This window comes from Sander lucioperca, chromosome 20, assembly GCF_008315115.2.
Source record: "Sander lucioperca isolate FBNREF2018 chromosome 20, SLUC_FBN_1.2, whole genome shotgun sequence".
In the NCBI taxonomy this organism is placed as follows: domain Eukaryota; kingdom Metazoa; phylum Chordata; class Actinopteri; order Perciformes; family Percidae; genus Sander; species Sander lucioperca.
In genome coordinates this window covers 18,908,354-18,926,063 of record NC_050192.1, presented here as the reverse complement: position 1 = coordinate 18,926,063, position 17,710 = coordinate 18,908,354, and the positions used below count along the sequence as shown (strand labels likewise).

The 17,710-nt window shown below is 41.3% G+C and overlaps 1 protein-coding gene across 2 annotated transcripts in view; it reads right to left on the bottom strand.

Moving 5' to 3' along the window:
* LOC116047911 (SLIT-ROBO Rho GTPase-activating protein 1-like) overlaps positions 1-17,710 on the bottom strand; it is a 45,947-nt gene that overhangs the window by 14,553 nt on the left and 13,684 nt on the right. For both annotated transcript variants that reach the window (XM_031296941.2, XM_031296942.2), the window contains exons 5-13: positions 12,491-12,553; positions 11,751-11,948; positions 9,935-10,063; positions 8,373-8,594; positions 7,229-7,330; positions 3,050-3,247; positions 1,918-2,002; positions 1,777-1,804; positions 1,639-1,672 (exon numbers count right to left, since the gene is read on the bottom strand). In XM_031296941.2, the coding sequence (XP_031152801.1) occupies positions 1,639-1,672; positions 1,777-1,804; positions 1,918-2,002; positions 3,050-3,247; positions 7,229-7,330; positions 8,373-8,594; positions 9,935-10,063; positions 11,751-11,948; positions 12,491-12,553 (1,059 nt within the window). The remainder of the gene's footprint in view (positions 1-1,638; positions 1,673-1,776; positions 1,805-1,917; positions 2,003-3,049; positions 3,248-7,228; positions 7,331-8,372; positions 8,595-9,934; positions 10,064-11,750; positions 11,949-12,490; positions 12,554-17,710) is intronic.

The following is a 17,710-nucleotide window of genomic DNA, read 5'->3' as shown; positions in this document are numbered from 1 at the left end:
GGAAATTACAATTTACACTCTGTTGTTATTAAGCACTACACACAGGCCTGAAATACACACACATGCTCAGGTCCTTTACATTCACTAATGGAGAGATGTCACAGTGAGTGGGCTTCGGCTTAGCGGTGAGTGGGCGGCTACTTAGCAGTTGGGGGTTTTGGTGCCTTGCTCAAGAGCACCTTGGCAGTGCCCAGGAGGTGAACTGGCATCTCTCCAGCTACCAGGCCACCAACTGTACTTCGGTCCGTACAGGGACTTGAACCAGCGACCCTCCGGTTCCCAACCCACTACAGACTGAGCTACTGCCACCGCTGCCCGGCTGGGTGGTGGCATATCTGCGTCAGAGAGTGCAAAAGCGGAAATGAAACTAGCAACTGCGTGGAGGAGGGGGAGGGGGGGAGGCTTGTATCATGTGGACGCGGCAACTGTTTTTGTTGTCATTACTTAGAATTCCTCATGGGGGCGACAGCAACTACGCACTATAGCTTTAAAGTGCCCATATTATGAAAAAAACACTTTTTCTGGGATTTGGGGTGTTATGTTGTGTCTCTGGTGCTTCCACACACATACAAACTTTGAAAAAAATCCACCCATGCTGTTTAGAGTGAGATACGGTTTCTGAATGTGTCCTGCCTTCAGTCTCTGGGTGAGCTGTTCAAAATCGGCACGGCTTGTGACGTCACAAGCCGAAACGAGTAGGCTAACCGCAACCATCAGCTCATAGCGTTAGCGTTAGCATGCTAACGCTAGCATGCTAACGCTAGCATGCTACCTCGTTCTCAGTAGCAAAGCACTGCTACAACACACACAAGTTCACCATAATCTACAAAAGAACTACTTACATGTGCGCCCTCATTTAGAAGTCTCCCAGCTAATCCTGCCTTGTAACTGACCGAAGTTGTAGAAACAGCCTTTCTTTTACTGTCTATGGAGCTAGCTAGCTGACATGATCTACATCTGAGCTACTGGGCATGTGCGAGTGCAATCAAAGATAGTACAGAAGAAGAAGAAAAGAGGTCTCACTCTGTAGCTAAAACAGAGACCAGCTGAAAAGAGGATCTGCAGCAGTGAGAGAGAGCGGTGCAGTACAACAAAAATATGGTGTTTTTTGAAAATTAAACCATGTAAACCTATTCTGGTACAACCTTAAAATACAATTATGAACCTGAAAATGAGCATAATATGGCTGCTTTATATCCAGTCTGGGGTTCTAGCGCTCGCTTCTCTAGTTTTCAAATGAACGGATAAAACAAAGATCTGTTATAATCCTATACGTAACGAAACTAATGAAGTTTTCCCAGGGATGGTTACGACACTAGTTTCTGTTGATAGAGATCTTACACTTTACGATATTACATAGTGCATATGTGCAACGTCACTAAAAAGAGCACTGCAGAGGATTTTGCAGTATTTTAACAGTACATCACTGTGGTGGTGTCTGCAGGCCTCCTCTCAGACTGCAGGTGCAACTTCCACCTATCAGAGGATCAGTCAGTAGCCTTTATGTAAATCTAACTGAACTATAAAAGTGACGGGGACATGTACCCCCCACCCCCAGTGGAAATTACACCCTTGACTCTCAGCTATTGGCAGAAACACAGAGAATCAACCTGAAGCCTGATGGAAGTGAAACTCTACCTGGTGCTTGCTATGGGAGTTCTTCCGCCCACGACTGTAATGAGCAGAAAGAGGAGAAAGAGAGGAGTGTCTTACAACACTTATTATCATTATTAATAAACGTGAAGAGAAAATATGCACAGCAACATGACATTATACCTGGTAGTCAGCAGTTCAGCTTTATATCCTGTAAGAAAAAACAAAGACAGGGAAAGATTTGAAGGCAATAAATGCTGATTATTGTCTGAGTCACAAAACAAAAGACAGAGTAAGAAGTGAGAGAGTTTCTGTACGTCTTACCCTCTGCTAAAGCTTTCTTCAGTATGTCATGTTTGGCCTGCAGTTTGGAAATGAGATTACTTCCCTCCAGATACTCGCGGAATTTCTGAGGATTGAGAAATACAACACAAATAAAGATGATCCTACCATCCAGTGGCAGCCGGTCAAAGCTTAATTCAGAGTCAGCAAGCTTAATAAAACGTTATTACATTTTTAAGAAAATGAATTGGCTTTTCACTTTTTAAGCATTTTATTATGACTTCAAATGAAAATATACAGTATGAAATACACACTAATTCAACACCAGCTTCCTCTTGATCCTAATACAAGTCAGTGGGTGTAAAGAAAACCTATAAAACAGCAGGATTCATGAGTGACTGGCTGAGTAGCCAATCACATGGGAGGCCGTCTTTGCGTCTTTTGCAATCAATAATTATTATTAATTAAACATATTTTAGCCACCACTTATCACCGCTTCACCTTGCTGTCATACAGCTCTTTACGACGGGGAACTGAAGCCGTTATCTCTGCTCTCTTCAAAGCCACCAGACTCCTTTGACAAAAACAGTCATTTTACCTCGCAGGACACAGGAGTTGCTGCTCTACCGCTGCCTCCATCAGTTAGTTTGTTTTAGTGTGTGACTTTGGTGATTAAAACTAACAAACAACACTAACACACTAACCCATGGAGGCAGCGGTAGAGCAGCAACTCCCGTCTTCTGCGAGGTAAAAGGAGTCTGGTGGCTTTGAAGAGAGCAGAGATAACGGCTTCAGTTCCCCGTCGTAAAGGGCTGTCTGACAGCAAGGTGAAGCGGTAAAAATATTCCGAATGTAGTGTCCACCTAAACTGATATAGATGTTTTTAGGTGTCTAAAATGTGTTTAGCTGCTGCCCCCGTCCGCAGCAGGACACTGCTTAGCTTCCGTGCCACGTGTCTCGCGCCTGTGGATCTTGTTTTTGCTGACCTCTAGTGGCTCTATAAATGCAGTCCATCACTGGTGGGGGTGGTTACAGGTGCAACACTGACCTCTGATGACATCAGAGGTGAAACAGGCTTGAACGTTTAAACCACAGACGTCCGCAAAACACTGGTTTTCATCCTGCTGTTCTGTTACTCGTTAAGTGTGAACATTACGCTCTGCTGTTCTCTCACGGTGAAGTAGAAGAGCTCCGTCTCCTGCTGGTTGGCCCGTTTCTTGGCCAGACTCGGTTTGTTCAAGTAGCCGTCCGACACGCTGGACTTGACCGACTCAGAGGACGGGCTGTGGGTGAAGCTCTGGGAGACGTCGAAGTCTTCCTGCACCGTCATGTCCTGCAGTGTGGTCAGAGTCGCACCCCAGGTCTTCTTCACCTGGAGGGGGACAGGGAATGGAGAGTAGCCTGTATGTTTATTCTTCCACCAGAGCTAATTTAGAGGTATAGTAAGTGATGTTAATGCAATACACTTTTTGTCAAATTCAGTGAATATCTCCTCACGGTCACCTAGCTCTCTATTTTCTGTGTGCGCTGAAAAAAATAATCCGGTGTTAATACACAGCCCTGGCTGTGTAAATAGAAAAAAAAACAGAAAGGAGTGCAAGAGCCACAAAACTTTATTCCAGCCAATCAGCAACAGGCGGCGTCAGTTGATGGGGGGGGGGGGGGGGCATGTGAATGTGCCGGCGGGCCAGTAGTTATCTGTTTGTCAATCTGGGGGCAGTTGAGTTCAAATATAAATCTTTTATTATAAAAGCCCAACCATCGATCATTTTAAAATAAGTAGCCTAAATTATGATTCATTGTTTGGGCTGTAAGAGTGTAGCCTGACAAGCCAGACCCACATCAAGATGTTGGGTCTGGGAACTCACCATTGGCAGGGCTCAATCCGAGGGGCGGGACAAACGGTTGTCTTTCAAATTCCCTCTGCACGCAATAGGATAGCGCTACAACCAAGCAGAGCAACAAAGAAGGTAGCGAAGCTGGTTGATAGATTAAACTTTTGCCGTATCCGGTCGGCAAAACTCCGAACACATCTTCCTTTTTTAAGAATGACTTCAGTGCCGTTCTTTGTTCTTTTCCCTGCCTAGACCCCCCTGGCAGCAAATTATATTTGCTGCCGCTAGGGTGCGTCTAGATTTCTAGGCTAGTAAGAGTGATCAAAGTTGAATTTATTATTCCTAAAACTGGCTTGACAGACCCAAATTTCACTGTTACAAATATGTGTTTTTCCTGTTGCTGTGAGAGCATGTGTATCCTGCACAAGGCCAGTCCCAAATACTCTATTCATCACTCTGAAAAGCTTTGGCCAGGTAGGACTGTTTTCCTGCTCTGACACATCGGATAAATGCGAGCTCAGAGCTGAGTGTGAATCTATTTTTCCACCTTAAAACCCTGAAGTCAACATTTGCGCTCTACTGATCCTGTAGGGAAGGACGACTGAACACCTAAATAAATACCACGACTGCACCGGGCTTCATGGATCACGAGTTATGAATTATGAATCGTTTCAGGGTGGAGTTTCATTTTTGCAAAGACGTGCAGATGCAGCTCATTAATCCAGACTCCTTCAGCATTTTTATGCCCTTCAGGGTGAGTTAACAGCTGCCCTCTGTGCACACAACGAAAACAACAGTGAGGCCGCCGCAGACTGCAGCACCAAGTCGCTCTCATATGGCACACATTTATTTTTAGAGGCTACATCTGCTACATTATCACCCCATTAAAGAGGCATAAATTACCATAACTTTAACTAAGTTTGGTGACTTTTCATGAAACGCAGGCCTGGTGCCAGACTGTTAGCATCTCAGATATAGCGATTTAGCTATTCAAATAGATTTGTTATTGATTTCCCTAATTGGAAAACAACCCTGCAAACCAGATCTTTGTAGGCAGGATTAAAAAACAGAAGGCCCGAGAAGAATAACGGCAACAAAAATGACAGCAAGAGCAGATGCTGTTGACAACGCCGTACAGGTTGATGTATACAACGGTGACTCCTCCGAGCATACGCTTCTGTTTCGACCGAACATGACTGATTGAAACACACTTAGTCACTGGTGTAAAAGCCTCTCCTAATGTTTAGCCAAAGCTGACTTATGCCTCCAAGGGGATAAAAACAATCTTCTTCAAAATATGGGGGCCAATTTATAAGATTTCTTGAAAGTCACCAAGCAAGGTGTTTGCTTAATACTTAAATTGTAAGGTATAGTAGGTAGAGTAAGGTAATATATATATATATATATATATATATATATATATATATACACACATATATATATACATATATACATATATATATATATATACATATATATATACACATACATACATATATATATACATATATATATATATATATATACATACATATACATACATACATATATATACATACATATACATACACATATACATACACACATATATATATATATATATATATATATTATTTTTTTTCCCATTTGCTCGTATTTTCTCTTTGATTTGTTTTGTACTTGACAAACAAACAAATTCACTCTGATTATCAAGCATTAAGCACCAAAGTCAGGTCTAACAAATATGTTTTTTTTAGTTAGTTCATTCATTCACTCATTAAAGAGGTTCCTCTAACACATAAGACAGAAAATAATGTAGAGTAGGGCTGCACAATATATCGTTTTTTAATCATCATCTAATTAACTGGCGGAATAAAAAGAAACATTGCGAAAGGCTGCGACATCACGAAAGACACTCAGAGATTCTTTGTGTTAGTTGACTGAAAATATGAGTAGAAAACTGCACTTTAAAATGTAACTGTCATTCTTTTTTTAGTGGTGCCTTTAATAATGAATTCAATGTTCAATTTGTTCAATAAAAGAATGTTGGAAATGGAATGTTTTTAATTCAACAACCAATGTGTTGTATTTTAGCAGAATACTGAAAGCAGCAGAAATGCAGAACTGAGTACACTTTAATATCTATTTATTAGGGCTGTCAAAATAACGCGTTAATTTCGATTAATTAATCTGAGAAAAAATAACGCGTTAAAAAAAATAACGCAGATTAATCCATTCCATATTGACGTTTGACCCGGAGCCGTTCTAGCCACCATTGGACTGTAAAATGAAGGAGGGAGACGAGAATGTGCTGCCTGGATCATTAACTGGAACATTTACTTGTAAAAATCTTCTTCCTGCCAACCCTGGCTACCGAAATCTGGAGCCACTGATATGTCTGCTCTTCTCTCTGATGCGCTGCTACCGCTAGCTAGTTAACACTATACCCGACAGCGGCTAATGTTAGCCTACCGCTAGCTAGTTAACACTATACCCGACAGCGGCTAATGTTAGCCTACCGCTAGCTAGTTAACACTATACCCGACAGCAGCTAACGTTAGCCTACCGCTAGCTAGTTAACACTATACCCGACAGCAGCTAACGTTAGCCTACCGCTAGCTAGTAGCTGGATTAAACACGGTTACAATGCTGACAGCTAACGCTGAACGGTGTAAAGTGTGACTGTGTTTTACTGTAGAGGACTGGGACTCAACAGCGGGATGTAACAATCTGCAGCTGCCGAGCTGCCGTCGGAAAAACAACACAGACGGTGCGTTCAACGAAACTGGTAAACTACAGCTTCGTGGTGCATTTTAAGTTATTGTAAATGTCCTTGGTGGTTGTTTTTGTCGTTCAACAGCAATTTATTAGTGAAATAAGTTATTGTTATTGTTATACATTATTATTAAATCATTTAATTTTGACCATATGGCCTTAGCAATAAACAAGCCGTTCTTTAATGTCACCAACTGTTGTTTAGTACCCTTTGTTTTCTTTTCTTTTTTTACTTTCTTAAAAAGTATCGGTTCAGGCACCGTTAATTACGTATGCGATTAATTTCGATTAATTAATCAGAGTCTGTAATTAATTAGATTAATTTTTTTAATCGATTGACAGCCCTACTATTTATGTATCGCAAGTAATATTGTTATCGCAACATTCAACAACGATGTTGCATATTTTCCTTATATTGTGCAGCCCTAATGTACAGTAGTATGAAATGCTACTGAAAGTAATGCTGGGTTAGTCTACTAATGTTGCCGGTAGTTAGCCAGACAGCTAACGTTAGAGCACTTGTAGGCTATTTTTGGTTTTGGAGAAGAATAAAACACATTGCTAGAACATGTAGAGAAATCCAAAGCTTGCCTGTTGTGACTAGTTACAGTTGCTAAGCTATGATTGGACAATCGCTGTTCAGGTTTAACAAACAACGCCAATTATCTTAAAAATATATTTGTAGGCATGGTTTCTTTATGTCACAGATAATTATTGTAGGAAATGTGGAAACTCATTTTGGTTTGTGTGTTTGTGTGTCTGACCTCTTCGTTCTCAAGCTTCAGAGACGCCAGGCGGGTCTGCAGCTGCGTGAGGCGGAGGCTGAGCTCAGCCTGGAGCTGCGGCTGGGAGGCAATCTGGGTCACCTGACAGGAAGTGGAGCAACGACAAATAAATCACTGTCCAGAGGAAACTAAACCCAGATATAGGCTCATGTGGACCTGCTAGTAAGTAGTAGTAATTCTAGTGTAAGTTTATGTGTCAGGATTCCCACTACTGTCTGTTACACTTGCTGAACCCTTCTGTACGACGGCACATTAGGGCCGTTGTAGGTTAAAAAAAGAAAAGGATTATGGAGCCGGGGGGAACAGCGTAATATTCGGAGAAAAAAACTCAGATTTTCCAAGATTAAAGTCGAAAATGTATGACAAAAAAACTTATTCTCTGAGACTATGGACTCATACATTTACTTCCTGAAGCACAAAAGCTATGACCTCATTCAAATCAGTATGCTGTTTTCTTCTGCATAGGCCCAACTCACAGCAATGTCTCTTCAAAGTCCAAATGCTTATGATAATATGGTGATTAGGGCTAAAATCCCGAGTATATACTTATTGCTATGAGTCCAATTGCATTGTATAATTTGTTTAGATCATGGACTGCAGGCTTAACACACGGCAAGCAGCTGGTGCTTCTAATAAAGTGAATTAAAATTTAGAACACAGTAATATAAATAATCTTATATAATCTTAAATGTACACAGAACATGTATCAGCTATGACTAAAATTCACAAACAAATTTACTTGCAGAGTTTTTTCTCCTCAAATTCTTCTTTGTTGTATTACGCTCTTTTGTAATTTCTGCGTCTGCTAACCAACTCGTAGATGTAGATCGTATCAGAAAGAGGAACATTTAATTCAGCTTTTATCACCTCAACTGTTTTCCACCATCATAACGTTTGCAATGCTTTTATTTTGAAAAAAGAAAATCAAGAGTTTGAGTGTCAGTGCCACAGAAATTATTCAAGAAGGTTTTAGTCTTTACAAAGGTGAGTTATAACGCTAATTATTTCTTGACAAATATATAAGAAATTAATTATATAATAATAAGTCACAGTCTCCACAAAATGAGAATAAATGCTGGACTCTTGTGCTGCAAAAAGCATCCGCTTTGTACGTTATACTGACTGCGTCGCCCATGTGTGCCTGGAAGCTGAAGCGTTGCGGGGGGCAGAAGGCAGTCGGGTAGAGGCCCAGCAGACGCTGCCTGTCGCGGGCAGGGTCCAGGCCCTCCACGGCCCCCTCCAGCACCTCTAGACCTGCCCTCCTGGAGGCTTCAAGGCTCAGTTCGGCTGATAGGTAGGTCCTCAGAGCCCGGCTCAGACTGGAGTGGTACCCTAGGTCACAGCACTAAGACAAAAGGATGGAGGAAACATATTGATGTCTGCAGTTGAGGAAAGCTCGCCCCCCCAAGACAGAAACCAAATTCTAGATTCAGATTGGGACTGGGTATCGTTCAAAAAACTTCGACACTGGTACCAATACCAATACCGTGACTTTGATACCGGTTCCTGAACGATACTAGCCTGGAAATCCAGACCCAAATCCGAAGGATTAAGGGTCTGGCATTGTGGAATGAAAATTGCCCAACTCGAGGGGCGGCACCAAGCATGCATTTGAAAATATCACTGCACGCAATTGGATAACACTACGACCAATCACAACAATACAAGGGGTGATGTATCCAGAGCCCCATACACTTAGCTACCAGCGGTCATCTGTTCAGCTGGCCTCTGGCCCGCCTATATCAGATACACCGATGTGATTGGTGCAGCTCGGCTACAAGGGCATAGTTAATGAGCATCATTACTCAATGCCAGAGTGACTCACTGAGCAAATTCAAGTTGTGCTCTTGCGGGAACTCTGGATTTCCAGGGTAGAACGATACTGTTTTCAATGCCAATTTTATAAAATCCATTGAAAAAAAAAAAGAAAAAAAGAATTACAACACTGCACATTATGGCACAAATCCTTTATGTCTGTGTGTAACGTAGAGTTTTTCCTGCGTGCCTCTACGACGTTTAACGCTAGACAGCCAATCAGCAGCATTATTAGATCTCGGTAGAAGCATACTGCGTGCTTATTGGCTCAATGACGCTGATGAGATTTACTCCTTAGGTACTGCAATTTGGTATAGAATGACAACGCATTTTTCGATACCTCAATTCTTTAGAGGCAATTCGGTCGGTGTCTAAAAAGTATTGAATTGGGTACCCAGCCCTAATTGTGATTAATCATATACTTTGCCATTTTTTATTAATATCTTTTAGAATGGTGATGGTCAAATTGAAGTATCACAAAATATATTTGTATACTACAATCAATTAAATCCCCTGACTAGACACAGATCTCTATGTGATTTCTAAAACCAACTTTTTACAGGCCTAACAAGCTGATCTTTGCTCATTAGCTTCTGCTGTGGATGAGTAGCATTACTCTTGTCAGTATTAGACGATTGCTGCTAGTTTTTGCACTGCCTAAATATGCTTTTTCAACTTCATTAGTGTCATAACTATCCCTGGGATCCATATTCATCATTGTTAAACTTGCCTTAGCTCGGCTACTCTCCCTTATGCGACATCACGCCCAGTTTCTGCAGATGTCACTGCAGAGTTCAAGACTTTCTGCCAATACTCAGACACTTTTACCGACCCCTCTAGTAATGAATAGAAATAGAAAGGTATACTCACGTCTATGATGTCGGGCAGGTCGTGGATGTAGTATTTAAACACAGAGGCGTTGGTGGCCTCCAGAGTCAACAGATACTCATTCCTGGCTTTCAGAGTCTTCAGTTTGTTCTCAGAGTACTTTGCCTTCCTCTAATGAAGAAACACAGATTGTTAGACTGCGTTTGAGCAGAATCAATTACACAACTCTCATCATTCATCAGAAAGAATTTCCTTCTCATGATGTGATTTCCCCTTTTAACCTGTATCATGAATAATATTAGAGTAAGTCTTTCAGCAATAAACGCATTTAATTATCCAATTGGGAATTCTATTAAGTGACACTGATGCTGAAAATCCCTGTGTGTCAGGTAGAATTTGTTTTGATGTGATTTACTTATTTACTTACGTGCAAATACAAACTCCAAGGTATGAAAAGACGCTACAGAACTGTCAATTTGGGTGACTAAGCAACTAAACGACACAAAGTTTAGGGAAGTGGCTGTACGCTGCTCTATATCGGAGGTGGAAAACTGAAACTACGGCAGAAATACACGGAGCACAAACGGGACACATCTGCCGCAGCATATCCACAGCAGAGCGCGTCCTTTATAAACCTGAAGCTCCACAGAAGCCGCGCTGCTCATCTCTATTGTTACAGCGAGAGTGGACACGCAGGGGTCTGCTTCAGAGCTCCGTGTGTTTGAGTCTGAATCATAGACTGGAAACGTCACGGCACAGGAACTTCAAACTAAAATCATTAGTATTGCGCTCATCATCATTAGTATTGCGCTCCTAGTATTGTCATCAATGTATTAGAATGATTTGGCTAGGAATCCTCCGAAAATGTCACCTTTCACAACTTTCCTCACTTAAAAATGGTTGCTAGGTGATAGCAACAATTGCGTCATGCTGGTCAGACCCCGCACGTACAGTAGCTCACGGTTTCATTCGCCTCAGAAAAATAAACTGGACAAAGTTACAGTTCTACAACAAAAATGTAAGAACTGCGAGTGCCTTGGCAAATACTTGTTTCCTTTATTTGCATGTGACATGCTGGGGCCTTTTTATTCTATTATACTTGTTTTTGTAAAAAAAAAAAAAAAAACAGAGAGAGAGAGAGAGAGAGAGAGAGAGAGAGAGAGAGAGAGAGAGAGAGAGAGAGAGAGAGAGAGAGAGAGAGAGAGAGAGAGAGAGAGGGCAAGAGATCCGGGGCTGTAGCCGGGGACGCCCAGGCCTAACGACGCCTCTGACCCATGATTAGAAAATCCTTAGGCCATTCTGTCTCTTTGTGTTTGTTTTGTCTTTGTGGTTGTTTGGTGTCTCGTTGTGTTTGTTTTGTGTCTTTGTAGTGGTTTTGCCCCCCCTCTTTTTGTAGTCTGTAGTCGTTTTATTTTTCTTCATAATCATTTTGCATGTCTTTGTGGTCGGTATGTGTCTCTGCGAGTGACATTTTGCAGCTAAACCACGCCCGTAGCTGTCAGCATCTCCTCACCGGACGCTGATTGGTCGACACGTACGCATTCAATTGAAGCCTGACAATATGGATTTTTGTGTGATACGTAATCCGGCGATTCTCACATGATGTCGTGATATGGCAAGAATCCAGCAGTTGTGCAAGGTACAGCAAATGCCTAGTAGGCCCAGTTAGTAATCCACTGAAGCCTATGGGTATTGGGTAAAGTTAGGATAGTGATTTTTAGTGTATGACGTTGCATCAGATGCTGAGAGGAAAGGATGTTTAATTTCTCGAAAAACTTGTTTCCTTGGCTCCACAGTGGGATGTACAAAAGATAAATGTGAGGGAAACATGGTTTCAAAATTGAGATGCAGGCCGTACCTTCTCTCTCATCTTCTCCATCTTGCGGGCGGCGTTGCGTCTCTGGTGGCGCTCCTCTATCCGCAGGCCGAACACCGGCTCCACGCCTCCGCCCGTCCCCGACACGCCCTTGACGCGGCCCTCCTGACGCTCCGCTTCCCGCAGCTTGGTTTCCGCACTGATCGTCTCCACGTGGTACATGTGATACGTCTTCATCACCTAGGTAACAACAGCCCATAATGACACAACCTCTGAATCAAACGGATCACAGCAATTGGAAAACTTTACAGCCAAATGTTTTTGTTACTTAAGATTATCAGGTCCACTCTAATCTGATTTTCTGTGTTTAGACAAAAAGCTTTTAAGGCCAGCACTGGGACCTATAATAAAACTCGAAATTTGACAGAAAATAATCTGCAAATTTTGTCACTTTGAGGCTCCTTTCAGACCTGGAAAATATGTCAGAAAAGCAGAAGTTCATGACAGCCCAGAATGAAAGAACATCTCTGAATGTAAGGACAAATCTGCGTTTAAAACAGACGCGTCTTAAGCTTTCAAAACATGCCTCTGTGCCTTTCCTTGGTCCAGTTTCTGTGTTGTTACAGTTTCTGATATGTACAGTTTGTCTGTACATATCAGAGCATTTATTAGGTTTTAAGACTTTTTTTAAAGACCAAATATAAAGAAATCAGAAAAGTCTGTGTAAAAATCATTTCAAGACATTTTTAAGCCATTTCAAAGACCTGCTGACGTCAACTTACAGTGTAAAGCTCGTTCAGAAGCTTCATCAGGTCTTCCTGAAGCTGAAAGATGATCTCCTTACTCTGACAGAGACAGAAAAATTATATTAGCACAAAGTAAGTACATGCAAGCACACATTTTAAAGTTGTTTTTTTTTTTTTTTTAAACTTGTACTTTACTTCATTGTTTCCATTTTAACTTTAAACTACTTACTGCACTACATTTATCTGAAAGCTTTAGGCTTAGTCCATACATACACATTTTTTTTCTCAGTTTTGGTCTTCTGCCACACAAACTGCGTTTTAGGTCACTGAAAACAGATCTTTTGGAAAACTCCTTTCAGAGTGAAGATGTTCAGAAACTCTGTTTTCAGTCAGTGCTGTCATGTAGACAGGGAAACCTGAGTTTTTATCTTCTAATGTCATAGTGTGTGTGTGTGTGTGTGTGTGTGTGTGTGTGTGTGTGTGTGTGTGTGGACAGGATTTTTTTTTTTTTTTAAATGGAGAGAAAAACCCTGTTTTCAAAAATACCCAACCACGTGTTGACTAGGCCTTAGTTACTTTTCAGATAAAGACTTTACTTGAAGGTATCGACATAATTGTGACATGACACAGTCATAACTATGACATGACACTGTCATGAACTGTCATAAACGTTATAAACAAGTCAAACGTTTATGACTTCTGTCATTAAGCGTCATTTGGTTGTTGTCATGACAAGTTGACATTGTTTGGGTTGTATTGATTATGACAACTTGACATTAATCAAAGTGACATTACCAGAAGTTGTCTTGGTCATGACAAGTTGACATTACATTTGTTTGGGATGTCTTTGTAATGACAACTTGACATTAACCAGGATGACATTACCAGAAGATGTCTTTGTCATGACAACTTGACATTACATTTCTTTGGAGTGTCCTTATTAAGACAACTTGACATTACATTTCTTTGGAGTGTCCTTATTAAGACAACTTGACATTACATTTCTTTGGAGTGTCCTTATTAAGACAACTTGACATTACATTTCTTTGGAGTGTCCTTATTAAGACAACTTGACATTACATTTCTTTGGAGTGTCCTTATTAAGACAACTTGACATTAAACAGGATGACATTATGTCAAGTTGTCATGACAAAGACATCTTCTGGTACATTTTGATGATACTATTTGTGTGCTTTGAAATTTTTTTTATTTCTTTGGCATTTTCACCTTTATTATACATTTTATGTTATAAAAAGCTGCGTGTAGTTGGGGCTTCTTGTTACATTTCAGTTGTTTGTTTTGACGGTGAAGACAGGAAACGGGAGGAGGGGAATGACATGCAACAAAGGCTGGAATTGAACAGTCGACGTTGCGATTATGTGGCATTGATGCATTGCTATAATAAAAATAATAATTACTAATAATTACTACTTTAAGTAAATGATCTGAGCACTTCTTCTGAATTCCAATTCCAACCAGTCGGGCTGAACAGCACCAGATAAATAAATGCATGTGAACACACACAAACAAATGAATTGATAACGCTCTGCTGCCTGCACTCAAACTGAATTTCAGTCTCATGCATTAAACAGCTCCACCAGTTTGGGGAAAAGGAGTTATGTGGCAGCGCGGCACCGCATTAATATTACATTGTGCTAAATGACAGTGGAATCCCAGGATGGATGGATCTGGTTCCCATAGCGCCCGCTGAGAAAAAGATCAGCACAGCCTGTCGCCATGGCCACGGAGCCTGACAGCGTTGTCATGGCCACTCGGCAGTCCGTTTGTCTCCTCCTGGTGTCTCTCCTCAGAACAGAGTTTCTGAGAGGACACGGCGATGGGATGGAGGTCTTTCTGTTCATAGCTGCTGGCAGCCGCTGCACTTTAGTTAGTATGAATAAAAAACGAGCCGGAAGACTAAGATTAATAATGAACGTGCAGAGCTAAAGTTGGAGGCGGTTTTCGGGCGTGCATGTGTGTGCGTGTTTAATTTGTTAAACTCTGAGGCAGCCCGAAGGACCTCAGGGGAACACTGACTTTACTTTTCATTAGAATCAACTCTCGTATTTAAAGAAGCCGAATGAAAAATAACAAGCCTAGATATCACTCAAGTACAATACTCAGGTCCCACTCGAATGTTTCTTTATACTTCTACTCCGCTACATTTCAGCGGAAAATATTTTTACTCTCGCAAGTTCGTTTTGCTGCCACTACCACCTCTGACAACGCTGCATGTCCAACTGAAAACACAATTTCCCTTCTGTTCTGTGATGAATCCCTGCAGCATGTCGATGTCCCAAAGCTTTGCAATTACACATGAATGAATGAAGACCAAATAGTTCTACATTAAGTATACATGTAAAGAAAAATTGCAGGAGTTGTTACATTTTCTCTAACAAATTTTCTTTTCATTTCCCCTTTTGCGCAGCCAGTGTACATGCTTGACTTCACAATCCATTACTGGTGACTGCGACGGATTTAAAGCCCGACACAGGAGGGATATACGAGGACTTCTACTGGAACATTTATATAGATTTACAGTAAAACTTTGGTTTATATTGGCGATAAAACATCACCTTAATTACGGTTTATTACCGAGGTCCCTTGTCAGAGGCTATTCCATCCGGAGAATAAGAGCTGGAGTGTTGCCAGACAGAAAGTGGCCCAATCAGAGCATAAAACCCGCCCAGTGGTCATAAAAGTATTGATTGCTGTCTGTGGCTTTCAGCTCCAAACCCATTGGTTCCTACTGAAGATAAGATAAATAAATCTTTAAGAACCCAAATGTACAGACCCAATAAGGGCTGGGCAATATATCGATATTATCCATATCGTGATATGACACAAGTGTTGTCTTTCTCTGGTTTTAAAGGCTGCGTTAGAGTAAAGTGATGTCATTTTCTGAACTCACCAGACTTACTAGCTGTTTTATTATTCGCCTTGACAAGGGTTGGGTACTGAATTCGATACTTTTTAAGCACCGACCCAACTGCCTCCTCAGTTTCGAATATGGAAAAATGCCTTGTCATTTAATACCCAATTTCAATCCCTAAGGAGTATATCTCATCAACGACAGTAAGCCAATCAGCATGCAGCATGCTTCCTCCAAGATCTAATAATGCTTGTGATTGGCTGTCTAATGTTACACGTCGTCGTAGAGACACGCGGGAAAACTCTATGTTACACAGAGACGGGGCTCACGTAGTAGGAGCTGATAAATAAATAAGATATTTTTGCCATAATGTGTAATGTTGTAATTTCTTTTTGTTAAAATTGATTTTTAAAAATTGGTATCGAACAAAGTATCATTCAGGAACCAGTATCGAAGTCACGGTATTGGTATCGATACCCAGCCATAGTCTTTACCCACTTAGTCATTATATCCACATTATTGCTGATTATTTATCAAAACTCTATTTGTGTTAATATTCTGTGAAAGCACCAATAGTCAACCCTACAATATCATCCCAATATCGACATTGATGTATTTGGTCCAAAATATCGAGATGTTTGATTTTTTTCCATATCGCTGAGCCCTAGCCACAATGTTTGTTTACAATAACTTCCAGGTAGAAGACTCCTGCGTCCCGCACATACAATTTACAGCGCTGAGCAAACGGGGACGAGGAACAACTGGATCTACTCTCATCTCCTTCATCTAAATTGCATGTTTGATGCTTTCATATGTCAACACTTTGACTAACGTTAGCTTGGAGAGCTAATTTACCTGTTGGGCGACAGGCTAAAGAAAATGACAGTCCGACTGGCGGTGAGAGGTTGCTGTTCCTGACGCTAGATTTGGTTTATAAAAGACGCTAGCAAAGAAACACAGGGCAGAAAATAAGCACAGCAGAAACAACAAATAGGTTGGAACTTTGTTTTTAACTATATATATCTTTGTAATTCATTTTTAAGTGTTTTTTTGGTGTGCCTGCTGTCTATGTAGCCTACTGCTGGCTGTAAACATAATTGCCCTTCGTTGATAATAAAGACACCTTGAACCTGTAAACTTCACTGTTACAGCTGAAAAAAATGACAACAGATATAAACAAGTTTGCCGATTTCACATATCTCCGCAATTCAAATCAACTGCTAATTGTCTGCCGGGAAGTGATTTTTGTGGTAGTGCGACGTCACAACAGATTCTCGCTCCCATCTCGTAAAATACGGACGCTTGATTAGGTGCCTTTTTCGTTGTTATTGACGCTAAAAGTCTCCTTTAGCATCATATAATACGCTTTGACTAAACACGCTTAGTCGGGACTATTGGCGTCCCTTTTGACACAGTTATGTTAAGGAAAACGTCGTGGGTGGGCTTACGTTTCCGTGACACGCGGGAAGAACGGGACGGTTAAAGAAGAAAGCCAATTTAGGAAATGTGACAAGTGGGACACAAACCCCGGTCTCCTGGGCGAAAGTCCTGTGTTTGACCCATCGGCCACCCCGACCAACCTCCCTACGCGGAATTTCGGCCATACATACTACTCTCTAAACCCAGTGTAGCTGCTGCTCTCCCCGGTACGGTTAGGGTGAGCAACTGGAACAGTGACAGGACGTCATCACTCGCAAAGTCATGGCAACCAAATAAACAACAGGGTGAGTACTACTTGTCACTCAATCTTAGGCAAAGTGACAAACAGCGGCATGAAAGCCGCACTCACACGGGTCCCGCGAAATATGACAGCTACAGTTTATTGGAAAATAGCATTGTGGACACTGAAGTTGATGAATTTACTGTTTATCAGACCCCAGATGAGACAAGAAGCTAACGTTAGCGAACGCTGCGGTGACGGTCCCTCTGCCTCTGACTCCCCGCTGCAGGAGATGCTGTATTCCTCCGACACGCTGTATTAACGTTACTGTTTTAAAACCGTTTTCCAGGTTAGTAGTAACCAACATGAGAAACGTAGCTAGTAATGTTCACTCAGCGTTTTGTTTTGTTGTTAAACTGTGTGTAAAATGAGCGTGCCGTCTATTTGCTGGATGGTTTCAAGGTAACGGTCAGTCGCTAACATTAGCAGATTAGCCTGTATTTTTTGACGTTCAACAACACCCCCTCCCCCGCCACTGCTGAAAAAAATTCTAGAGGAAACACTGGTAAAGTAACTAGTAACTAAAGCTGTCATATGAATGTAGTGGAGTAGAAAAGGACAATATTTATCTGAAAATGCGGACTAGAAGTAGAGAGTGGCATGAAAAGAAAAGACTCAAATAAAGTACAAGTACCTTAGGTACTTCGGTACGGTAATTGAGTAG